The sequence below is a fragment of the Felis catus genome, chromosome A1 (assembly GCF_018350175.1).
Source record: "Felis catus isolate Fca126 chromosome A1, F.catus_Fca126_mat1.0, whole genome shotgun sequence".
Lineage (NCBI taxonomy): Eukaryota > Metazoa > Chordata > Mammalia > Carnivora > Felidae > Felis > Felis catus.
Window position 1 is genome coordinate 128,453,694 of NC_058368.1, and position 26,682 is coordinate 128,480,375.

Sequence of the window (26,682 nt, forward strand, 5' to 3'; positions counted from 1 at the left end):
GCTGCACCAGCTTGCATTGCCACCAACAATGCAAAAGAGATCCTCTTTCTCTGCATCCTCACCAACATCTGTTGTTGCCTGAGTTGTCAATGTTAGCCATTCTGACAGGTGTCAGATGTTATCTCATTCTGGTTTTGATTTGTATTTCCCTGATGATGAGTGATGTTGAGCATTTTTTCATGGGTCGGTTGGCCATCTGGATGTCTACCTTGGAGAAGTGTCTATTCATGTCTTTTGCCCATTTCTTCACTGGATTATTTGTTTTTTGGGTGGTGAGTTTGATAAGTTCTTTATAGATCTTGGATACTAACCCTTTATCTGATATGCCATTTGCAAATATCTTCTCTCATTCTGTCGGTAGCCTTTTAGTTTTGCTGATTGTTTCCTTTGCTGTGCAGACACTTTTTATTTTGATGAGGTCCCAGTAATTCACTTTTGCTTTTGTTTCCCTTGCCTCTGGAGACGTGTTGAGTAAGAAGTTGCTGCAGGCAAGATCAAAGAGGTTTTTGCCTGCTTTCTCCTCAAGGATTTTGATGGCTTCCTGTCTTACATTGAGGTCTTTCATCCATTTTGAGTTTATTTTTGTGTATGCTGTAACAAAGTGGTCCTGGTTCATTCTTCTGCATGTCGCTATCCAGTTTTCCCAGCACCACTTGCTGAAGAGACTGTTTTTATTCCATTGGATATTCTTTCCTGCTTTGTCAAAGATTAGTTGGCCATATGTTTGTGGGTCCATTTCTGGGTTCTCTATTCTGTTCTATTGATCTGAGTGTCTGTTCTTGTACCATATTGTCTTGATGATTACAGCTTTGTAGGATAGCTTGAAGTCTGGGATTGTGATGCCTCCTGCTTTGGATTTCTGTTTCAAGATTGCTTTGGCTATTCAGGGTCTTTTCTGGTCCCATACAAGTTTTAGGATTATTTGTTCTAGCTGTGTGAAGAATGCTGGTGTTAGTCTGATAGGGATTGCATTGAATATGTAGATTGCTTTGGGTAGTATTGACATTTTAACAATATTTGTTCTTCCTAACCAGGAGCATGGAATCTTTTTCCATTTTTTTTTTGTGCCTTCTTCAATTTCTTTCATAAACTTTCTATAGTTTTCAGTGCATGGATTTTTCACCTCTTTGGTTAGATTTATTCCTATGTATTTCATGGTTTTTTGTGCAACTGTAAATGGGATTGATTCCTTGATTTCTCTGTCGCTTCATTGTTGATGTATAGGAACACAACCGATTTCTGTGCATTGATTTTATATCCTGCAACTTTGCCAAATTCATGAATCAATTCTAGCAGTTTTTTGGTGGAATCTTTTGGGTTTTCCATATAGAGTATCATGTCATCTGTGAAGAGTGAAAGTTTGACCTCCTCCTGGCCGATTTGGATGCCTTTGATTTCTTTGTGTTGTCTGATTGCAGAGCCTAAGCCTTCCAATACTATGTTGAATAACAGTGGTGAGAGTGGACATCCCTGTCTTGTTCCTGACCTTAGGGGGAAAGCTCTCAGTTTTTCCCCACTGAGGATGATATTAGCGTTGGGTCGTTCATATATGGCTTTTATGATCTCGAGGTATGCTCCTCCTATCCCTAATTTCTTGAGGGTTTTATCAAGAAAGGATGTTGTATTTTGTCAAATGCTTTCTCTGCATCTATTGAGAGGATCATATGGTTCTTGTCCTTTCTTTTATTGATGTGATGAATCACGTTGATTTGCAGATATTGAACCAGCCCTGGATCCCAGATATAAATCCTGCTTGGTTGTGGTGAATAATTTTTTTAATGTATTGTTGGATCTGGTTGGCTAATATCTTGTTGAGGATTTTTGCATCCATGTTCATCAGGGAAATTCGTCTAGAGTTCTTTTTAGTGGGGTCACTGTCTGGTTTTGGAATCAAGGTAATGCTGGCTTCATAGGAAGAGTTTGGAAGTTTTCCTTCCATTTCTATTTTTTGCAACAGCTTCAAGAGAATAGGTGTACCTCTTCCTTAAATGTTTGGTAGAATTCCCCTGGAAAGCCCTCTGGCTCTGGACTCTTGTTTTTTGAAAAATTAACTTTTTTAATGTTTATTTATTTTTGAGAGAGAGAGACACATAGGGTGAGTAGGGGAGGGGCCAAGAGAGAGGGAGACATAGAATCCGAAGCAGGCTCCAGGCTCCGAGCTGTCAGCACAGAGCCAGATGCAGGGCTCAAACCCACAGACCACAAAATCATGACTTGAGTTGAAGTTGGACGCTTAACCAGCTGAGCCACCCAGGTACCCCTAAAATTAATTTTTAAAAAGAACCCCATTCATACACAAGCCCAGATCTTGAGGCTTTTGAGGCTACTGCACATTTGCTTTTCTCACTATTCTCATCTACTGTCTTCTTGGCCATATACTCACATTCAGAGCACTTTATCATCTGGCTAGTTTTTCATTCCAAGACTCTTCATCATTCTGAGGCCTTTCAACATTCAGGTAGTCAAACCATCCACCACCATGTCTAACACTTCATCAGTCTGTTCAGTTCCAATAACCATCGTACCCATTCTGTATCAGCCACTCACTTCCAGAGCTATACAGTACTACTCCACAGTTTGAAATGCTGACCACAGACTACAGCCCCCACTATGCCCATTCACCTCCTTCTTCCAGAGACGTAGAATCTCTGACTTTAGATAGAGTCGCCTAAGATAAAGAATATATTTCCCAGATTTCTTTCTGTTACATGTGACCCATGTGGCAATTCTGGTCAGTGATGTATCACTTTCGTTATAGGTCTTAGATGGAGAGAACATTCCTTCTCTTATCCTCTTCCTCCTTCATGCTGGCTGAAATGTATATTAATAGCTGGTTATATGTATATTAATGGATGGTTCCAACATCCATTTTGGATGAGGTGACTATGGGAAAGGAAGCCCATATGGCAGAACTGCAAGACAAAAATCTCCTGGGTCTCAGATATTATAATACAACTAATCCAACTTTAACTGCCTATCTCTGGAACCTTATATGAGAAAGCACATCTCTCTTGTTTAAGGAACTGTTATTTTTAGGTTTTCATCATTCCTAGTTAAACTTACAAATCCGTTCAGTCCCTTATTCCATCAGCCTTTCTTGGCCATACAGCACAATGGTTAAGAGTTTTGAAATCAAAGAGAGTTGGTTTGACACCCAGCTCTACCACCCAATAATTTCCTGATCTTGGGCAATTTATGTAAATGGTATAAGCATCAATTTCCGTATGTGTAGCTACCTCATTGTATCTAACTTATAGGGATATTGTGAGGTTCTTATTGCATGATACATATAAGGAGTTTGGTAAGCACCACTGTCCCTTGACAGCCTCACTCTGCTCTCATAATGCATCACTGTATCCATTCTTGCTGGTGTTCCCAACCTCCTCCCTTGTCCTGCTGCATCTTTCTTGCAGACCCTATCTTGGTAAATCCAAGTCTTCTCCATGCCTACATGATTATGGGCTAACACAATTATGCAAATTGGGACCACTACAAGTGTATGGTCTCCAGCAGGGCTCTCCTGGAGGCTGGGAAGTATTTGAAAACTGTATCTATCCCTAAGCACATCCCTTCTCCACAGTTTATGCATTTTCACTCTTCACGTCATCCTAGAATAAAGAAACATGTTTATTCTGCTTCCTTAAAAGAAAAAAAAGGGGCTCCTGGGTGAAGTCAGCTGAGCATCTGAGTTCAGCTGAGGTCATGATCTCATGGTTCATGAGTTTGAGCCCATTGTCAGGCTTGCTTCAGATCCTCTGTCCCCCTCTCTCTCTTCCCCTGCCCAACTTGCTCTCTCTCTTAAAAATAAACATTTTTTGAAAATTAAAAAAAAAAGAATTTTACCTCAATCCCTTTATCTCATCCCCTCCCCAATCATCACATACCTTACTCCACCTGAAGTAGAGAGAAATGTGACCTCTGTGCTCTTTTGAGCTAGGGACTCACTTTGCTTTCCTCCCCATTTAAGCCTGCGGAGTTAGTATTCTCTGTGCTTATGGTCTTATTTTTATCAATTACTACAAAGGGCTTTTAAATACATTGTTTCATTTAAGCCACACAATAATCCAGCAAGGAGAACTTGTACTATCGTTTTACAGATGAAGAAACAGAAGCTAGGAGAGGTTAACTGGCTTCTCCAAGGTCACTTGGCATCTAACATCCATGCCCCATGGCTTCAGTTTCAGACCACTTTCCACACCACCACACAGCTTCCTTGGACCCTGCTACCCATCCCATCCATGGTCAGCCTAGATGAAACTCTCCCTTCAGAAGCTCTCTCACATCTGCCTTTCTTTCTGGTCACACATGCTGGCTATCCTCCCCTCACCCTTAATCAACCAATTTATCTCTCTCCTTAGCATCTAAAGCTGCCACTCCACCCCGCCCCACCAGATGACTCTTAAGGTACCACTCTGATTAACCTCACCTCCCTCAAAAAACGCTGAATGTTGGGGCGCCTGGGTGGCGCAGTCGGTTAAGCGTCCGACTTCAGCCAGGTCACGATCTCGCGGTCCGTGAGTTCGAGCCCCGCGTCGGGCTCTGGGCTGATGGCTCGGAGCCTGGAGCCTGTTTCCGATTCTGTGTCTCCCTCTCTCTCTGCCCCTCCCCCATTCATGCTCTGTCTCTCTCTGTCCCAAAAATAAATAAAAGTTGAAAAAAATTAAAAAAAAAAAACAAACAACGCTGAATGCTCTCATTTTGCTGGAGAATCAAGCCCAGATGTCACAGCCACGTGGGCCCCAAGCTCTGACCTTGTTTCCCTTCCAGGACTCATCTCTCTGTTTCATCTGCAAAAAATCCTCCTCTGTTTTGGTCTTTTAGCCATTCCCTACACTTTCCTTACCTGGGGCCATGCTTTGTTCTTGCTGTTTTTCTTTGTTTGTGTCAGGTTGATTTGTTACTTCTTTTTACTTATAATACCTTGCCCATTAACCCACCACCCATTTTGCAATCTGTACACCTTAAACACACAACCCAAGTTCTAATTCCTTCATGTAGCCTCTCCTGCTTTCTAAGTGAGCAACTTTCATTCACATGGCACCTAGCTGCCTGGTTACATAATTTCCTCCATCAGTCTATAAGTTTCAGGAGGCTCCAACTATGTCAGAGGCATCTTTGTATCACTCTCATATCTAGCAGAGGCTCTGAATATAGCAAGTGGGCAACCAATGTGTAAAATGCTTTGGTTAAATGAATATTCAGGAATAAAACCATCTTCCCATGCGTTTAAATTCCAAAATAAAAGACACACACACATGCACAAACTTTGACAAGATCCACAGAATTTTCCATAGTCTTTAACAATTTAACAGAAATGAGATAACTGAGAAAATTTAAACTCATAATTTTATAATTTAAGTACAATGTAGTCCACTTAATTAAGAATTCAACTCCATTTAGGTTGTAAATAGATATTTAAAATTATGTATTTGTATTGATTTATAATACAGACATAGGTTTTCAAGGATTCATAGAGCTTCATGTCATAAGCCAGATTTTGTAACTGGCCTCTTTATTTTTAGGTAAGTAAACCCAAAGGCAATGAAGTCTTGAAAAGTGGATGAAACCCCAAAAGAAACTCTATGTGACCTACAGAGCGCTTTAATAAAACATTGTCCATGCAAATCCTATATCCAGTGATACTCATTTTGACCTACTGATGTTTCCATGGAGGATACTTCTGCTAGCTGTGATTTCTCTTCATGTAACATCCCAGCTCTCCACTTCTATTCTCATAATTTAGAACCCAGTTCCATCACATGTTGCTGTTAGGTCTCTGGCAAGTCAAACATTTTAAAGACCATAGGCAGGTTAGGAGAGGTTGTACAATGCAGGATGGAAAGTATTATGAAAACCAAACTCTCCTGTTTCGTCTTGTATTTGTGCTTCCTTTGGTCTTTTCCCTACTTGGGTCCTTGGGAATTGTGTGCATGTGTAACAGTACCTACTACATGGTCTCTTTTTAGCACAGGTTGGATATGAAGAGTCCAAACAGGAAAACACTGAAGGAATCCTGAGGCCCTCAGAGAAATAAATTATAGCTGCTCCTTTAGCTCTGCTTTCTGTCCTTTGTTCTTTATTTAAGAAAAATAAGTTATTTCCCCCATTTATCAGCTCTCATCTTCTCAAATTATAAGCAAGTGAAATCAGTAAAGGTCATTTAAAGGCAAGTGTAAACCTGGCAAGTTTAAGAGAAGAGGCCATGGTATAGATTAGTGGCCTGGGGGGACAAACTGAACTACAGGAGCTTACAGTGAGGAAAAATTCAGGTTTGCTGTACAATGCTAGCACTGTGTTACACAACTGAGGCCCATCCCGTAAGTACTAATTGTTTAAAGTCATACAGGCATAGGCAGTCCTTCAAATTCAACTATAAATATAACAAAAAAGAAAAAAATAGGGAGAAATTCAGAAATGTGCAAATATCATTGTTTCTGGGGCAAAACTCTATCGACCAGTAGTTTGGGTTTGCCACCAAAAAAAGTAAGAACAAGAGAATTTTAGGAAGTAATATCCGTGAAGAAACAAACGTAGGCAAAATGAATTTCAGGTCTTCATTATAGAGTTTATAGGTTTGAAAAAAAAGAAACCCAGGCTATTGAAGAATTCATACTTCTGGGAAACATTTTCCCATGCACTGTATCTATAACAACTATTAAACAAGTTCTCTTTCTCTCTTTATTAAGAAAGCCTCCAGAACCAAAAATTCCCGGGAGAACTTCTGTGCCACCATTTGCCTCGGGCTTCTTTACTCATGACTGCAACCCATCTCTGGAAACTGGGAATAACAGGTGGTCTAAAATCACTTATGATTAAGGGTACCTGCAGTGTGCCAATGATGTGAACGTTCACACATCTAACCAATACACATTTAACCAAGATGATCCTTTAAACCAGGACAACATGAGAAAGTGACATTACAATACAACAGAAAACCGATTTTTCCCATTGAACTACAGAATACTTTTCCAGAAGTATTTCACCTCTTTCCAGAAATATATAAAGTTAACTGCAAAACAGTAATAGCACAGTGTTCATCAAGCCACAGAACAAATCACCTTGTTTTCAAAATATTAACGTAAACTTAGTGTCAAGTGCATCAATGTACTAACCAAAATTACTGTTGCTTTTGAACAGTTGATACAACAAAAGTGCTGTGGGAAGTCCTATCAGCAAAACTGGTGGCAGCTTCCAAAGAGATCCATTAAAAATTGTTAGTGGTATGAAATAACGACTTATCAAAAATTCACTTCATGTTCACCAGTGTTAGCTCTTTAGAATGGGAGTTTAACTCCAGGGTATATATACTCTTCTGAATATAATCAACAAGCAACAAAGCCAGCGCCCACAGTTAGAGGCTTTCAGACCTGGCAGAAGGAATCTATTGTATGGCATAGATCTCTGTCCATGCTCAAAATATCTAACGATATTTCTCATCTATACCGGACTTCTTTGAAAAGTACTATACTGTTTCATATCCTCCTTTCACTATAACAAAATGTATTAAATAAAACCTTTAGATTAGATTTAAAAGCTGCTGAAAAACCGCCTGCTTTAGGCTCTAATTATCAGAGGTCTGTTATCTGGGAGCTTTGGGCTCTCAAATATCAGAAACCCCAATAACTTATCATAAAAATACAAGCTCTTGGTTTTGAAAAATATACAAAATGCACTTCACATGGAAATAGCTCTTGATTGTCAAGGAAAGTAAGATACCAGTCTCATTCATAGATTCGTGTTGTGTTTGCATTTCAGTGGTCTTTGTTTTTGCAGACTCCATTTTTCACAGTTTTGGGCAGCCTCTGACCTTTGGTGTAAGCACGGTACCAAAAATGGAGAAAGAGCAGCAGAAAGATGCACGCATAACTCATAATGATGTACAGAAAGACTGGAAACTGGTACTTGCAATCCTCCATGAAAAAGAACTGGCCTATGTGGATAGTGACAATAAGGAACTGGGCCTAAGAGATGAAAGAATGAAAAATATTATTCAGATATGAAGTCACAATGGAGCAATTATCTAATGCATTCTTTGGCTGCTTACTTTTAAACACTCTCCAACCACATCTAGCGTACTGCTGGGTAGGGAATTTTATCTTTAAATCTATCTGGATGTGAGAGTGGGTAGGACAGTGTCAGAATCCAGCCTGGAATTGGGACCCACTATGCAGTCCTGCCAAGCTCTATAACTCGAGCGGAGCCCCATGTAAATGCCCTGGAGCTGTGAGGTGCAAGAGGCCTTTGTACCCAGAGTAAGGACCATCAGAGCAGGTTTTCTTGGCACGTCTCTGACTTGAGTCCTCGACTGAGGAAATGCACAAGGAACCACTATCTTATGGTCTTACTATTTCTAAAATAATTTCAATTCAAATATTCTGTCTTGCTGTTAGACAAGGTATTTCAATTTTGGGGAACTACAAACATTCTAATTACAGCCCCAGCAATTTTGTAGAAGCCAAAGCATCTCTGAGTCCTTATATCTGCCACCTGTCATCCACAGTCATAGATAAAAATATATCCTGCCAATGGCAGGAGAAAATCTGTAAGGAGTGAAACATTACTGATCACGGTTCTAGTGACGCCCAAGGGCTCTTTGTCCCAGAACATTATACACAGTCTAAAGAGGAACACTTCCAGGCTAATGTTCAGATTTTTTGGATAGCTTTCTTCTCCTGATTAAAAGGCAACATGAGTTCTGAGGGAATTTTAGAAAAGTAAACGTTTATCCATACAAATAAATAACAATTACCTATAAACTATCCAGTTGTAACTATCGTTAAGATTTTCACACAGTTTCTTTTATTATCATCATCAACTTTCCTTGCCTTATCTGAATGAACTTTTATGACATTCCTGTGCAGTAGCTATCCCTCTCATTTTTCAGACAAGAAGATGAAACCTTAGGAAGCTTAAGTGACACCCTCAACATTCGATGTAGGTGTGTTTGTGTATAACCAACATGTTTGAAATAGTAATAAACAAATGTCTATTCTTTTTTCTATATGAATAGTTTGCCCCATTATTAAACATTTTTACAACATTTAAGAGTAATGTTAAGTGCAAAAAGCCCAATATAAAGTTGTATACGCAGTATAATGCAAATCACACAAGTGTACATATATAAGTATAGAAAAGACAAGCTATTTAGATGTTTTAATTTGTCTGCAATGAGCATATATTACTTTACAGTCAGAAAAAAATTCTTAAAAAGAAAACAATTGTGAATAATTTTCTTGATTTCATAATATCCCAAAGTAAGAATTAAAATAATTTATTTCACTATTTCCTTATACTTGGTTATTTAGAGTGTTGTCAACTTTGTCAGTATATTTATTATACCGTCACTCTACATCTTTAATGCTCTCAAAGTTACATTCCCTCCCTCAAAGTCATTTAGATCTAGAATATGGAATTTCTAACTTCTAATTTAATATTATGCCTACTGTGGTTCAAATAACTGAGATTATCTTGATCATAACAAGATTTATTTAATATAAAAGCAGAAATAGTATAAAGATGGCATAAAGATACACATTATGGTTCAACTGGGCTTCTCGGCTACCAAATACACTTCATTTGCAACACAGTTCTTGACAAAAGTTTAAACTACAGGAAAAGGATAAGGACAGGATGCAATATAGGAGCCAGACACACTATATCCCTATTGTTCTGTAACTTTTGTTCTTTATTTAGTTACTATCCTGATTCATAGGGAAGAGGAATGACTGCAATTTAGTTTTGTATCTGATTTTAAAGAAAATTAATTACTCACAAGCTGTAATGATGTCAAATATTTTTTCCACCACAAATACTTCTGGAAGGCTGGTCCCAATGCAGATAGCCCATAGTATGAATACATAACTACATGTACAGCTGTATTTAGAAAGGCATGGAAAGTTCCCAAACCACCTGGAAAATAAAATTATTATAAAATGGGGGCATTGTTCCTTAAAATGAGACTCATTTTGTCTTAATTGAGATTTTTAGAATAAATATTTCTTTAATTTTAGTAGAAAGAAATGCATCCAAAACATAAATCTTGTTAAACAGCTACTAAATTAGAGGGAACTGGATAATACATTCATTCAGTAAAATACAAGATGCAAAACTTTAAAAATAAATTAGCATGTCTATTGTTATATCTTAACCTTAAGATGGTCTTATAATTTGGATATACTTTAACAAATTAAGTTGTGTTACTTTTTTAACGTGGCATATGCTAAATAATAGTAATCAAATTCATTTTTTTAGTGAGGGTTGACATATGTACACAAATACATTAATCTTAAGTGTATAATTTGATGATTTTTTTACATAGGTATACACCCCACATAACCATCACCAAAGTCTAGATAGACTATTTCCAACATCACATACATTCCTATGTCCCCCTTCCAAGAATATACCCCTCCCAAAGTAACCTTTATGCTAAAACTATAGCTCTGCCTTTTATTAAGCTTCATATAAATAGAATTATACAACAGATTTTGAGACTACTTTCTTTTTTTTAATGTTTATTTATTTTTGAGAGAGACAGAGACAGAATGCGAGTGGGTTAGGGGCAGAGAGAGAGGGAGACATGGAATCCTAAGCAGACTCCAGGTTCCGAGCTGTCAGCACAGAGCCCAACACGGGGCTCGAACTCACAAGCCATGAGATCATGACCTGAGCCGAAGTCGGACGTTTAACCGACCGAGCCACCCAGGTGCCCCAAGCCTACTTTCTTTCAATCAACATAATGTTTTTAAGAATTTATCCATGTTGCTATGTATATTAGTAGTTTGCTTTCTTACTTCTGTGCAGTATTATAGTATTACACTGTATGAATTCATCACAATCCATTCTCCTGTGCTACAAAACTTTGGCAGTAAAACCACTGGCTTTCATCAGTAGGCTAAGCTAGGTTTGCCTTAGTTATTTAAAAATAATTGTTTTTCCAAAATAAACATTTATTAATTGTTAAGTCATCTTTGATTACCGCTTCCATTTGATTATTATCAATTGTGCCTTCTTATCTTGGTTTTCTTCTTCTAACCACTATATCTCCTACTGGTCCTATTCAAGTTAGAGTTGAAGCAAAAAATCCTTGGAGAACAGAAGCAAAGATCATTTCAATTGTCTTTAGCTGGACCTGTAGTAGTGGAAGGGGTAACAAGGTGATGAGCTGATAGTAGGGGCAAAAAATGAAAAAAACACTCTTCCCTGACATCTTTCCTAAGACGGACCATCTAGAAGAAGCTGCATTCTTTATGTATAGCCTGATTCAGCTTAGTGATGCTGATCTGAGATTTAAATTTTTTCTCGAAAATATTCCACTTTCTTTATTCCATTACTTTTTTTTTTTTTAGTTTGTTTTCGAGAGAAACAGAGACAGCATGAATGGGGGAGGGGCGGAAAGAAAGAGAGAGAGAGAGAGATAGAGAATCCCAAGCAGGTTCTGCACTGATAGTGCAGAGCCTCACGTGGGGCTTGAACCAACAAACTGTGAGATGATGACCTGAGCCAAAACCAAGAGTCACTTAATCAACTGAGCCATTTATGTGCCCCTATTCCAGTATTCTTTAATTCCAGAAATAAAATGAAACCTCACAAATGTGGAACAATTACATTAGAAAAAGGACCAAATTCATAAGCATTATGTATTCCAGAAATTTTAAAGCAAAACAAAAATTGTTGCATAGTAGAAACTAATGACTTAATAATCACTCATAATCACAGAAATTTTAGATACTTCTGGATACTACCACTGCTAAAGTATTCCTTTAACCTTTTTTAAATAAAATAAATATTTTTGAGTAATTTAAATACTTCCCCATGCCTCATTTCTGCTCTACTATGCTTCATAAACTTTCCCTTACTAGAGTAAATAAAATTTCAGCCAATTCTTTAATTATCATAAATTTCAAGTCAGAAGAAACTGAATTAATGCAGCTTATCAACAACCTCCCACCTTTTATTATTTACATTTAAGTTAGTCTTTTTTCCCAAAACAAACTTGAATAAATAAATTATAGTGGTGTGAAAACACCTTTTCTGAGGTGATTTAAAAATATAATAGTTGTCTATTTCTGACAGGTTAGGAGTCAAGCTGCTTAACAGGCATATGCCAAATACTTCTCAATTCCATTTGTGTCTCCTGATTATACAAACACACAGGAAACCTATTTCACCTTTGATTAACAACCTACATCAGAGCCTTTCTCATAAAGACACCTCTCCCATTTTTTGTTAGAAGACTATTTTCCATTCAGAATCTTTCACCATTTAAATGTCCTAAAATGAGGATCCCATGGACAGGAATTTAATAAAGCACTAACGTAATTAACAGTGTTTAGTAAGGGTTACTCATCAAAATCAGCCATCAAAATTAACTTATTTTCTTGGAAGGCTTTCCTAATAAAGTATTTTCTAAGCTTGCTTTCTTCTTTACAACAATAGTTTTGAAAAGCTAACATCTCAGAATGAATTACAATTAGTGCCATCACATTTTATTCCTTTGGATTAGAAAAATAAAGGAATCACCTGGGTAATTATCACAGCTCTCCATATCTCTGGAAGGGAATATGTGCATAATGAATATAAAAACCTGCCAGAGAAACGTTTTATCATATTCCAAAGAAAAGTTGGATTGCTGTTATGCCAGAGAAGTGTACAACAGGCAAACAGGAAATTAAATACTCGATAGAGATCAGCTGTGCTCAAGTTTTTGAAAGAACAGTTTAAACTGAACAGTTTCATTCTAGGAATGAAAGTCAATGCCAAACCACATTTCTGGAAGTATCTCAGCTCTTATCACTGTACTTGTCACTAAGTAGATATAGGTGTACAAGTGTTTACTAAATTCCACATGCAAGACTGAATGGAAATGCCAACTTAGGGAACACATAAGAGAGAAGAAAGTATTTGCATTTTGTAAAGCAGAAGGGGGATTAAGGTGTGGACAACGAACCCACTACAAAGTGTTCAATGTCCATAAATAGGGTAACATTGAAAAACAGGAATTTCTTTTTTAAAATTTCATTATCAAAAGGAATACTTGTTTAGAAATGGAAGCCTATCAATGGACTCAAAGATACACTTTTTTAAAAAATCTGTGATTTGTTATTTATTTATTTTTTTAACATTGATTCATTTTTTTGAGAGACAGAGAGAGAGCACAAACAGGGGAGGGGCAGAGAGAGGGGGAGACAGAGAATCCGAAGCAGGCTCTAGGCTCTGAGCTGTCAGCACAGAGCCTGATGCAGGGCTTGAACTCATGAAATGTGAGATCATGACTTGAGCCGAAGTTGGACGCTTAACCGACTTAGCCACCCAGGCTCCCCTTCAAAGATACACTTTAGAAAAGGGCTCACCCAAAAAACTGCTAGAACTAATATACGAATTCAGCAAAGTAGCAGGATATAAAACCAATGTACAGAAATCTATGACATTTCTATACACAAATAATGTAGCAGAAGGAGAAATCAAGGAATCGATTTCAATTACAATAGCACCAAAACCATAAAGTAACTAGAAATAAACTTAACTAAAGAGGTAAAAGATCTATACGTTGAAAACTACAGAAAGCTTATGAAAGTAATTGTAGAAGACACAAAGAACTGTAAAAACATTCCACGCTCATGGATTGGAAGAACAAATATTGTTAAAATGTCGATACTACTCAAAGCAATCTACGTAGTCAATGCCATCCCTTTCAAAAACAACCCAACATTCTTCACAGAGCTAGAACAAACAATTCCAAAATTTGGATGGAACAAGAAAAGGTCCCAAATAGCCAAAGTAATACTAAAAAAAAGAAAACCAAAGCTGGAGGCATCGTAATTCTGGACTTCAAGCTATATTACAAAGCTGTAATCATCAAGACGGTATGTAATGGCACAAAAACAGAAACACAGATCAAAGGAACAGAACAGAGAAGCCAGAAATGGACCTACAAATGTATGGCTGACTAATCTTTGACAATGCAGGTAAGAATATCCAATGGAAAAAAGACAGTCTCTTCAGCAAATGGTAGTGGGAAAACTAGACGGCGACATGCAGAATGAATCTGAAACCCTTTTCTTACACCATACACAAAAATAAACTCAAAATGGATAAAAGACCTAAATGTAAGACACAAAACCATCAAAATCCCAGAAGAGAAAACAACCTCTTTGACCTTGGCTGCAGCAACTTCTTACTAGACATGTCTCCAGAGGCAAGGGAAACAAAAGCAAATATGAACTATTGGGACCTCATCAAGATAAAAAGCTTCTGTACAGCGAAGGAAACAATCAACAAAAGTAAAAGGCAACAGACAGAATGGGAGAAGAGATTTGCAAATGACATATCAGATAAAGGGTTAGTATCCAAAATCTATAAAGAATTTATCAAACTCAAATAATCCAGTGAAGAAATGTGCAAAAGACACGAACACACACTTTTTGAAAGAAGATATCCAGATGGCTAACAGACATGCGCAAAGATGTTCCACATCACTCATCATCAGGGAAATACAAATCAAAACCACAATGAGATACCACCTGACACCTGTCAGCATGGCTAAAATTAACAACTCAGGAAACAACAGATGTTGGCAAGGATGTGGAGAAAGGGGAACACTTACACTGCTGGTGGGAATGCAAACTGGTGCAGCCACTCTGAAAAACAGTATGGAGGTTGCTCAAAAAATTAAAAATAAAACTACCCTATAACCCAGCAATTGTACTACTAGAGGTATTTATCCAAAGGATAAAAAAATGCTAATTCGAAGGGGCACATGCACCCCAATGTTTATAGCAGCACTATCAACAACAGCCCAATTATGGAAAGAGCCCAAATATCCACCAACTAATGAATGGGTAAAGATGTGGTGTGTGTATGTGTGTGTGTGTGTGTGTGTGTGTGTGTGTGTGTGTGTGTGTATGTATATATATATATACATACACACACCAAAATATTACTTGGCAATCAAAAAGAATGAAATCTTTCCACTTTTAACAACATAGATGGAACTAGAATGTATTATCCTAAAGCAAAATAAGTCAGAGAGAGATAAATATCATATGATTTCACTCATATGTGGAATTTAAGAAACAAAACAGATGAACATAAGAGAAGGGAAGGAAAAATAAGATAAAAAGAGAGAGGGAGGCAAACCATAAGAGACTCTTAAATACAGAGAACAAACTGAGGATTGCTGGACGGGTGCTGAGTGGGGAGATAGGATAAATGGGTGATGGACATTAAGGAGGACACTTGTTGGGATGAGCCTGGGTGTTCTATGTAGGTGATGAATCACTCAATTCTACTCCTGAAATCAGTATTACACTATATGTTAACTAACTTGGATTTAAATAAATTTTTTTTAAAAATTCAAAAAAAATCACTCTAGATAATCTAGGAAAAAAACTGCTCAACTCTGTTCTTCAAATAAAGTCCATTTTCTCCATTATAGAACCAATAGATATTCAATTTAGAAAAAACACAGAAGGATAAAGGTGGAGAGGGAAACCACTTTTTGTGCACTATTTCTAAATCACTGTATTTTGAGGTACTTCCTCCCAATCTTTTTTAAATTTATATTTATTTTTCAGTGTTGTGATGTAACATTCTAGTCTCAGAGAAGAAATCTGCATAAATAAATTATAAGGGTGTGAAAGAACTTTTGCTAGCATACTTTAAAATAAAATAAATACCTATTTCTGATAATTTTGGAGTCAAACTGCTGAAAAGAGAAGATGAGCTAAATGTCCCTTGATATCATTTGAATTTCGCAATTATATATACACAAGAATTCATAACCATTTTATTAATGGATGGTATTTTTTAATTTTTGGCCAACACAAATGAAATGTCAATGAAAATCCTATTCAAAGAACTGATATGCATGTGAGAGAAAACAAAAACATATGAAGTTAAGTATAATAATGGAGACTAAGTAATATAGCTATCCTTGATTTATGAAATGGACACAGAAGAGACTATCTTATTATAATGAGTTACATTTTTACATACATTATAAGGAAAAACAGTGACTTTCACTTTTTAAAAATCTGTGACACATAAATGCCAGTTTGGGGCAAGGAAATACTTCACATATTGGAAAATCTGATGCCCAAAGGCCATAGTAGAGACAGCCTTCTGGCTTCTCTAGGTTCTGGTATCTCTTTCATGCCACTAGCTTATTCATACCCTCTCCTGTTACAAGATATGCAGATTTTTCCCTATGCCTACAGACTCTAAAACTCAAAGAAGAGTTCCTCAATTGTGGTTTCTCTTTTTAGTCATACAAAGTCAGAATGCATAATAGAGGTGAGCTATTTGCAGAAATTTTAAAGTATTATCTAACTCGAAGACTTCTTAAATTTAATAAACTCACGTAAATAAATCTCCCAACCAATTTTTGCTAATACGTGTATATCCTTGGGGGGTAAAATTACTCAATCTGTTTTTTCCGATTCTAGATGTTCAGAAGCATAAAATGAAAACGAAAGGAACAAGAATCTGTTTGCCAAGCTTTTGTTTTAAAGTACTTTTAACTTCAAAAAATATCAAAATAATATCCTTTAATATGGTGGGATGTTTAACAAAGTTTAGACAACCACAATTTGACACATCTTTACAGAATTGGTAGGGGATGAAATGTGAATGCAAAAAAGACTAGAACTTGAGATCAACATTCTAACTTCCTGGAAACAATTAGGAGTATTTATCTATATATCTATGAAATTAAAGCTTGTACCATTTTTTTTTGTTTTTATTTAGTTAATGACATTTAAAAGAACTATCTGGGGAAAGAGTAAAACCCAAACAAAACAACTAAAGGATATGAGTAGAAGACTATACCTAAAAGTCATGTGTATCTAAAGAGGGGAGGGTGGAGGAGGGATCTAGGTTAAAAGTTTATGTTTCAGGTTATAATGAAAGTCAGAAGTTTGACCAAATTAATTCTTTGATGTTTTGAGTTTCTTCTAAATCACATTTCAGGACAGAATTTGTGTTTACAATATACAAAAATGTAATTGCTCATTACACATGATCCCGAACCTCCCTTGGCTACCTGCAGCAAATTTGACTCCAAACCACCAGGTCCATGGCATGATGGTATGATGGAAGACATGCAGGAAAGTCACTTGGCTATTTTTCTTACGCAGAACAAAAAAGATCTGAAATAATTTTAAAAAAATCAAGTTCATATAAAATCATGCAATGATATATCTACTGTTACAAAAATATTGGCAAAGTACAAACTATTTCCCATCATCACTTGCACTGAAAGGGCTGCCTTAGAGAATGCTCACAGAAGCAGCTGATTCTCCAAGGGGTAGCTCAAAAGCTCATTAGTATGAAGGAACTTTGTTATGATGCCTAGTCATGGGAGAATCAATAAAAAGGTGTTAAAGAAATTGAGTGCAGATTTTAAAATCAAAAATGGAAAGTGAAGAACATGGCCAAAGAATATTGAAAGAATTATTATTGGCAGGAAAACATCCATGTGGATTTTGAAGTACATGGGAAAGCAGAGAGTCTCAATCCTTAAGACACATCCTACTAATTTAGATAAGGGATTAAGCAAACTGAAAGAGGACTTGCAACAAATCAAAAGTTAGCATATTATTAGTAGATAAAGATGAAAAGGGAAAAACTTGAGGGTTTTTATAGAAACAGGATGGAGAAAAAAAAAAGTAGCCTAGGAAAAATGAGAAGAGCAGCAAAGGCACCATCCAGATTGAATGCACCCGCGGTTTGCAGAAACTCTACAAACAAAGAGGAGAAAAGGCAGGCAAAAGCAGGGGGAAATTTAAATTCGAGAGCAGAATTAAATGTTCAAAAAATACTGAAAATTCAGAATACCAGTATTGAGTCAGACTTCTAAATACAGACTAAACAGAGCAGCACAAAAAAAGTATCCATAGTAGTATTTGAAAAATGTGGTTCAGGGAAGAACACAGAGGCACCAACAGTTTTTTTTGTGGAACGTGGAACTGAGAACATGCAAAGCAGAAAAAATGAGGCCGAGAAGCATTTGCTTATTATGCACATGGAAGAAGGCAGCATGGTGCAACGGAAAAGCCCCAAACCAGCTATCTGGGACCCTGACCCCAGACAGTAGCAGGATTCCTCTGGGGAAATTACTTACCTTCCTGGCTTCAATTTACTTTCAGATTGAGGGCTCTGAACCAGATTAGTGGTTCTCAACCCTGGCTGTATATGCCAATGTCCAAGAAGCTTTTCAAAAACACCATGCCTGGTTTCTAACTATAGACCATCTGGCACCAAATCTCTGGAGGTGGGACCCAGGTTTTTGTTGTTGTTGTTGTTGTTGTTGTTGTTGTTGTTGTTGTTTTCTAATGCAGTTAATCATCTTGCCTCAGCCTCATGAAGGCTGAGAACCAGTGAACTACAGTAGAGGTCTCAAAGTGTGGACCCTAGGCCAACAGCAATAACATCACCTGAGTACTTAAAAGAAATGCAATTCTTGAGGCCAACATAGGACCTAGCAAATCAGAAACTCTAGGGGTGGGGTGCAGGCATCTGTGTTTTTAACAAGCCCTCTAGGCAATTCTAATGCATGCCCAAGTTTGAGAACTACTGTATGCTATGCTCACTAAAGTCCTTTCCAATTCCAACATTATGTGATTGTTCAGGTGAGAAGGTGAAGCATGTTGAGATTTGCTACAAGAAACATATTTGTATGTACTCTGAAGATAGAACACACTTGTCTGTCTTAGACAGACAGAACTGGTTCCAGATAACTAAGACCCACATATCCCAAAGATATGATAAATATCCAGCTTTCCTAAGCTACTCTGAAAACAGAAGTACACAGCATTCTCCTCTCATCATGGACCCTACTCCATGGCACTTGCTTCTCCCAGAGCCCAGTCATCCAAATTCAGAGCTGATCTTCAAAGGATCTTATGTGGGAAGAGAGAACACCTAGTAAGCATGAACTTCAGAACGGCAGCTGGAGATAGTTTTGATATTACCAAAATTACTGATACCCCAGGGATGATATACTAATTTATGTTTAAGAATTATGAAGCATTTATCCTCTTAAAGGAATATGGATGACAGAGTGCTTTGCTTTACACTGGCAGAACCCAAGGTAAAATGTTTTCTGCTCTTTGATTCCTGAGCTTGCTTCCCAAAACACCTGTCATCCATCTCCATAAAGATACACAGTTTTGCAATGTATATGACAGTTACGTGCTTATCCTAATCAGGCAGTAGATACATAAAAAAACCTTTTGGAGTTTGCAAAAGACCAGAAAAAAAAAAAAAAAAAGCTTATCCTATCTATTCTCTAAAATTACTGATAACAAAAGGTAAGAGATAATAGGAGTTCTGCCTGAAGTACAGAGATAACCAAAGTTATCAGACAACAACTGAACTCTAGCAGTTTATTGCTTCCATTGAGACATCAAACATTTACCAAATGTGGTGACCACATACTCACAGTATCTAATAGCTCAATAAATTTGGAGAAGTAATAAAGCCAACAGGTGCGTACCATCTGCAGAGACACACAAAGATACAAATTTATCTTATTTTTATACAGAGGAAAATTTTATTTTTTTAATTTGGCAAAATACACATAACCAAATTTACCATCTTAACCATTTTTAAGTGTTCAGCTTGGTGGCAGTTAGTACATTCACTTTGTTGCTCAACCAATACCACCATCCATCCAGAGAATTCTTTTCATCTTGCAAAACTGAGACTCTGTACCTGTTAATAAGTAAGATCTCCCCTCCCACCCATGGGTCCAGAAAACTACCATTTTACTTTCTGTCTCTGAATTGGACTACTCTAGGCACCACATGTAATAGAATCATAAGGTATTTATCCTTCCGTGCCTTGATTATTTCACTTAGCATAATGCCCTCAAGGCTCATCCATGTTACAGCATGTGTCAGAATTTCCATCTTTGCTAAGGCTGAATAATATCCCATTGTATGTATATGCCATGTTTTCTTTGTCCATTCATCTGTCCGTGGACATGTTAATAATGCTGCTATGAACAGGGGAGTACAGATACCTGAGTCCCTGTGTTCAATTCTTTTAGGTATACACCCAGAAATGGAATTGCCAGATCATATGGGAATTATATTTTTACTTTTTTTGAGGAACCAGATATGAATTTGTTTTTAAGTCCAGGAAGTTAAAAAACAAAAGTACCAATTTTCATTACACAGAAAACTACACACCTGATTTCATTTGATTCTTTCTGATAACTTTTAGTTTTCTCTCAATACATATAATCTGATAGATGAGTCATTTACTTCTTCTGAGTTCATACTAAGTGTTAAAAAATAGAATCTCAGAAGTTTTAACATTTAATTTGAGTTACAAGATATTCCAAAGAGAAACTTACCCTCAGTGCTAAAGGTGACTGTGAGTAGTCAACAATTTCACATCGAAATGAATAACCTGTACCCCAGCCAGACATCACAAACTGTAAGAGAGCACATGCATATTAAAGAAGGAAGCATTTGCTCAACAGCTATAATGAAGGTAGTTTTGATTGTGCCTCCTCACCACATTCTCAGCTGAGCCAGCATTCAGGTCAGTGGGAAAGCCAGGCTAGAACAGTTAGAACTAGCAACTCAATTGATAGTCAAAGCAACAAGAATTTTCAAAATTGTACAGTCATCTATTATTTCTATCAACTGTGTTCATATTCAAGTGTCCATTTCTTAGGATGATTATTCTGATATGGTGGAGAATAAAACATTGGGAGTGTTTTGCCTCAACAGCAAATACTGGTAGGTATATGTCAGTATATGTACATGTGTGTACATCTATATATGCCCATTAGTATATTTGTGTACTCTGAAGGGAATAAGTGGGTCTGAAAACAGTCCTTTCTGGTGATTTCCAGTCTTCTCAATTAGTCAATAAAATACATAGGCAAACCAAGATTCCTCACGGTACTCATAAGAGGGTTGCCATAACTGCATTTTCCTGTTCTTTACTAGTGGGTATAATGTGACGGGGTAGTCTGTGGGTCTTAAAATCAAGATTGATGAAACACAAGACTCAGAGATCAGTTCATCTTTGGATTCACATAACAAGTAAGAGAGGAAAATGTTATCAGTAAGAGTGCAATTTGGCATGCCTTAATTCCAGCACACCCACTAAGGAATCATAGACTAGTGGTGGGAAGAAAAAGCCTATTGTTGTTATCTGAACCTCAATTCAAAGATTTATATGGACATTCTTTTAGTATGATGGTGGGAAGTTCTTTTAAAACACTATCTGATTCAAATAAAAACTTAATAAAATTTTAAAAAATGAAACAGTATCTGAAAATGAAAAGCTAAGGGCTCTAGTTTTATTTTATTTTTTTTCTAGTATGTTTTTTTTTAATATATGAAATTTATTGTCAAATTGGTTTCCATACAACACCCAGTGCTCATCCAAGGGCTCTAATTTTAAATTAATGCACATATAAATGGTTGGCTTAACTTAGTATCCTCACAATATGATCAGCTCATCTCTGACATCCTATTCTCTCAAGTGCCAGCATCTTCTTCTTCAGTATAATAAATGCCTTCTTTTTCAGTATAATGGTTACATCATTTTCTGCCATTAACGCACATTTTAAATTTCTACTTTTAGTTACTATTAAAGCTAAAATGAAAACTTTATCATAAATTAATTTTTAAAGGCAAAAGTTTATGAGGCATTAGCAGAATGATATTTTAATGGTGAAAAACAAAAAGAAACAAAGGAGCTAAAACAACTGTTTAGATTGTGGTTTTCAAAATCATACCATCCTTTTCTGATATCAACTCCGAGCTTAATTCATAAGATATTTAATCTCACTCTTAACTTGGTCAATTACGAAATCTTAAAAAAAGATTATCTTAAGATTCACAAAAGTATACGACATATTTTAAGAGTGAGAAAAATAACTTACAAAAACAAGTCAATAAGTTTTTCCTCAAGGGAACAATGGAATGTGGTGGAAAAACAGCTACTTCTGTTGTACAAAATTCTGATCTGTCAGTGAGTGTCATATTCTCTTCCATTCAGACTATCTTCTAACTGATGCAAGTAAAACTGAAAGTCCACTTACTTAATGGGGATGCTGGCTCTCCACCATACCCTACCCCAAATAAACACTGAGCTGGACAAGAGAAACCCTGTGACATGGGCTCCTGGGTGGTCTTCACCAGTGTCTCTCTATTAATGTCTGACTGGTGCCAAGTAATTAGCACATTCAAAACCATCACTACACGATAAGACACGTGGGATCCTTTAGTCTGGTGTACTTCCCTTTCACCTTGTTCATATTTTCCCTAACATCCCTAGTGGAGGTGTTTCCTCTGTAGACCTAATGCAATTGTGCTACACCCAGTAAACCATGTGTTTGGTGTTCTGGAGATGACATCCTGACCAGCTGTCAAAAGTCTTTGTTTAAAGACAGAGTGAAGCCTAACGCCTTCCTGATATTAAGATTAAGAACATTTTAACAGTCTACAAAACTTCTGACATATATGTCTATATTTCAGGCAATTAAGAAGAACGAGTGATAATGTTCATTTGGCAGGTAATAAACCCCAAAATTGGCACATAAGTAACTCTAGTATGAGTGATTAATGGGAGATAGAAACTGCCAAATTCAGATATTTTCAAAACTTCTTTTACATTGCAATTGCTAAAACAGGAAACCAAACTTACTGGCTATAATTTAATTACTTCCTGAGAAATGTATTTGGGGATATCACACTGAATGGCACAATCAGACACAGAGCATAAAGGGACCTGAGAGACAATCTGGTTTAATCCTGACTCTATAAAACAGGAGAACTAAGGCCCGGAGAGGTTAAGTAACTTGCCCAAAATGAGGCAGATGGTTAGGAGCATAACCGGTACTAACTGGTCCCTGGTCTCCTGGCTACTAGGTCACTCTCTTATAGGCTCTACAGGTTATTTCCTATCTCTCATAACCTGGTTAGACCACCTCTATTACTCTTTCCCTTTCAGTTATTCATGATCCGGAAGGGACAGTAAGGTAGCTTGTAGTTAATTTTGGTAATAAAGTAGAAGAAATAGAAGGTAGCAAGGTAAGTCCAGACTGCAGGGAGGCCGGTAATGAGGCTCCAGCAGATTTAAGGTGACTCAATCAGGTGGATTCGCAGCAGGAATCAGGTAGGAGGGATGCATGTGCAGAGGTCATGGTGTCAAGAGGGGCCAGAGGGGTCATGGTGGGCCCTAGAGAGTTCCAGTTCTGTGGAAGCATAGGCTATGCTGCAAAGAAGTAACTAAGGAGTAGAGGACGAGGGAGACCGCCAGTATTAGAAAAGAAGCAAGGAAATCACAGAAAAGCAGGTAAGTGAGGCTGGGTGAAGGTTGTTAATAGCAGAGTGGGTGAGAGAGAAACCATGAGTCTACTCTTGGGTCCTGGAAGATCCTCATCTCTCTTATTAACAAAGTAACAATTAAGGGACAGACTCCCTCAGGTACTGCTTTGTAGGAGTCTAAATTCCCTGTCCCTACAAGGCCCATCTAAATCAAACCTAAACAGTCTACCATCTTACAGCTCATCAGAGCTTCCTACCATGGTGATGGTAACTCATTACAGAGTCAGGATGAGCTCCTGATGTCAGACAGACCTGGATTCAAATATTGGTCCTCCACTAATACTACAGTAGCTATGCTTTGAGTAAGTTACTTAATTTCTCCATGTATGAGTTTCCTGAAAACTAACACGTATGGATTCATTCAATCATCTATTAAGACTAAGTATGTGCAAGTCCCCAAACTTAATGTTAATTTTTCTCACTACTTGTGAGGTAGAGTATATTGAGATCCTCTATACCCAGTCTATACATAACAATTTTTTTTGGCAAATACCTGCTCTAGTGAGCTAAATTTCTAAAATTCCTTAAATCTCAAAGAGTCATCACTATAATTATAACAAGACATATAATGACAGAAAAACAGGAAGACTCAGGCAAAATTCTCCCATTAGGAATACTGAAGACACTTGCCTCATAACACATATACATAGAAAACAGCACTATGGAAAAATTGTACGTTATCATCACTTTCTTGAGTTCAAAGGGTTTTCGATTCTCCATGAGCTTTGGTCCTAGAGAAGTGACAAAATAGACATAGAATCCCAGGATGATGGTTTGTGGCAGAGGTGAGGACATGAGGAGCCAATCTTCAACTCTTGGATCTAAAAACAAAATGTAAGTGCACATTCATTGAGCCAAGAAATAACTGACAGCAACCAGCATTTCTTAAACAAGCACCTAGATCCTAATGTTGACAGCAGACTATTTGGTCAATGATCACTACTGTCTTTGGAGGCCTAAGAGTAAGGGCTAGGAGTAGGGCTCCTACTGAAGAGTGAAAAGAGTAGGGCTGTTACCACCACAGGCCTCAAAGGGCAAAGGGAGGCAGGTAGTGGTTACCAGAACCCAGGAGTCAAATGGACAAGCCCTCCAGGAGAGGAGCTGTGACCTTCAGTGGAGGGAATGGGCCAGCATAAGGCAACTATGGAAGTGACTGGGGAATTAACATCTCAATACCACTCTCCTCTCTCTCTCTTTCTAGTTTCCTGGGGTTCTCCATTGGTTGAAACCAACCAGAACCAGATGGTAGGAGAGTAAGCCTGTGGATATAGTCTACTGTGTTCCTCACGGTCCAGCACAGGATACAGAGTAGATCTGGGGAACAGAGGACATGCAGCAAAGTTCCACCATCCATCTATAACCACTAGCAACATTTTAGAGTTTCTCCACCCAGATATTCTTTTATATATAAAAATATGTTTGTGTTTGCTGTTTCTTGACTTTCTTCTTTCCCCAAGGAAACTGGGACACTTCCATATATTCCGTATCACAAAATCAGAGAACTGAAAGGGACCTTAGCATTATCTACTTAAAGGGTGGGTCTAGGTGTCCAAAATAGGCTAACTAACCTGACATTTGGGGGGGGGGGGGACTATATTGGCCTCATAACCATGTAAAGAGAAATTCACCTGGTCACTGCTCATTCTAGACCAGGAGAATTAGATCAGTTAAAAATTGCAACTTGAGGGGCACCTGGTGTCTCAATCAGTTAGGCATCAGACTCCTGACTTTGGCTCAGGTCATAATCTCACAGTTTCTAAGATCGAGCCCCACACTGGGCTCTATGCTGACAGCATGGAGCCTGCCTGGGATTCTCTCTCTCCCTCTCTCTTTGCCCTTCTCCTACTCATGTGCTCTCTCTCTCTCAAAATAAATAAACATTTTTTTAAAACACTGCAACTGAAGATAAAATGTGCTTTGGAGATGAAAAGTTCAGCACAGGGAATATAGTTAATAATGCTGTAATGGTGACAGATGGTAACCACTCTTATCATGGTGAGTGTAGAGTAATGTAAAGAACTGCTGGGGCGCCTGGGTGGCGCAGTCAGTTAAGCGTCCAACTTCAGCCAGGTCACGATCTCGCGGTCCGTGAGTTCGAGCCCCGTGTCAGGCTCTGGGCTGATGGCTCGGAGCCTGGAGCCTGTTTCCGATTCTGTGTCTCCCTCTCTCTCTCTGCCCCTCCCCCGTTCATGCTCTGTCTCTCTCTGTCCCAAAAAAAAATAAATAAACGTTGAAAAAAAAATTAAAAAAAAAAAAGAACTGCTGAATTAATATCCTGTATATCTAAAACTAATATAACAGTGTATGTCAATTATACTTCAATAATAAAATTTTTTAAAAGCATTTGAGAAAAAAAATATATATGCCAAATCAACAGTGGAGTTGCAAAAATGACAGGTATTCCTGAACAGGAGAAAAACAGAAAAATATTCAAATAGATCATAACATATTTTTCTGAAAAAATGAAAATCAAAACTAATCTTTATGTCAAAATACTTACCATGTATCAGGAAGTAAATACTAATGAATAAACAAATACAGATGTATGTACAGTTCTTGTATTGCAAGGATAAACAAAATTTCTATAAGTATGATGAAAGAAGCAACAAATCTTAAAATGAAAAAATGTCAGACTTGTCCCACAAGTTTCTTAACACCAATTTACCACAAAAAAAGGATCAATATATATATAGACTGATAGAAAAATTGGTATAATCTAAGCATTCTTAATATATTTAAAATGTTCAAGTAGAAAAGGAAAAAAAACATTAAAGTCAAACTTGTTATTATTATTTCTAACATGAGCTATTATTACAGGATAAATAATTTGAATAATTATTTTAATGCCTCAAGTATAAAAAGTGACCAAACTAGCAGTTAAAAATACCTTAAAAGGGGCACCTGGGTGGCTCAGTCCGTTGACCGTCTGACTTCAGCTCAGGTCATGATCTAACACGGCTTGTGAGTTCGAGCCCCACATCGGGCTCTGTGCTGACAGCTCAGAGCCTGGAGCCTGCTTCAGAATCTGTGTGTGTGTGTGTGTGTGTGTGTCTTTCTGCCCCTCCCCTGCTCATACTCTGTCTCTCTTTCTCAAAAATAAATGAACATTTAAAAAGGATACTCTTATGAGATAATTGGCAAAATATAAATACTGGTTGAATTCTTGATGATGATGATGTTTTATTTCAATGTAATTATAATATTATGGCTATATTTTGATGTCTGAAAATATTTTTATTTTTTTAGTATTTTCTAAAGTTTATTTATTTATTTTGAGAGAGAGAGAGGGGAGGGATAGGGCAGAAATACAGAGGGAAAGAGAGAATCC

At 37.3% G+C, this 26,682-nt stretch overlaps 1 protein-coding gene and 1 long non-coding RNA gene across 3 annotated transcripts in view; one reads left to right on the forward strand and one right to left on the reverse strand.

Annotated features, from left to right (window-relative positions):
* Nucleotides 1-24,903, forward strand: part of LOC123386480 — a 52,749-nt gene extending 27,846 nt beyond the window's left edge. The window contains exons 2-3 of the long non-coding RNA XR_006600380.1: nucleotides 22,503-22,540; nucleotides 24,556-24,903. This is a non-coding gene — a long non-coding RNA (uncharacterized LOC123386480). The remainder of the gene's footprint in view (nucleotides 1-22,502; nucleotides 22,541-24,555) is intronic.
* The window catches only part of ELOVL7 (ELOVL fatty acid elongase 7), a 74,443-nt gene continuing 53,042 nt past the window's right edge, over nucleotides 5,282-26,682 (reverse strand). For both annotated transcript variants that reach the window (XM_023256840.2, XM_011282970.3), the window contains exons 3-8: nucleotides 23,985-24,175; nucleotides 20,360-20,440; nucleotides 19,442-19,498; nucleotides 17,042-17,147; nucleotides 9,773-9,909; nucleotides 5,282-7,961 (exon numbers count right to left, since the gene is read on the reverse strand). In XM_023256840.2, the coding sequence (XP_023112608.1) occupies nucleotides 7,752-7,961; nucleotides 9,773-9,909; nucleotides 17,042-17,147; nucleotides 19,442-19,498; nucleotides 20,360-20,440; nucleotides 23,985-24,175 (782 nt within the window). In that variant the 3' untranslated portion in view covers nucleotides 5,282-7,751. The remainder of the gene's footprint in view (nucleotides 7,962-9,772; nucleotides 9,910-17,041; nucleotides 17,148-19,441; nucleotides 19,499-20,359; nucleotides 20,441-23,984; nucleotides 24,176-26,682) is intronic.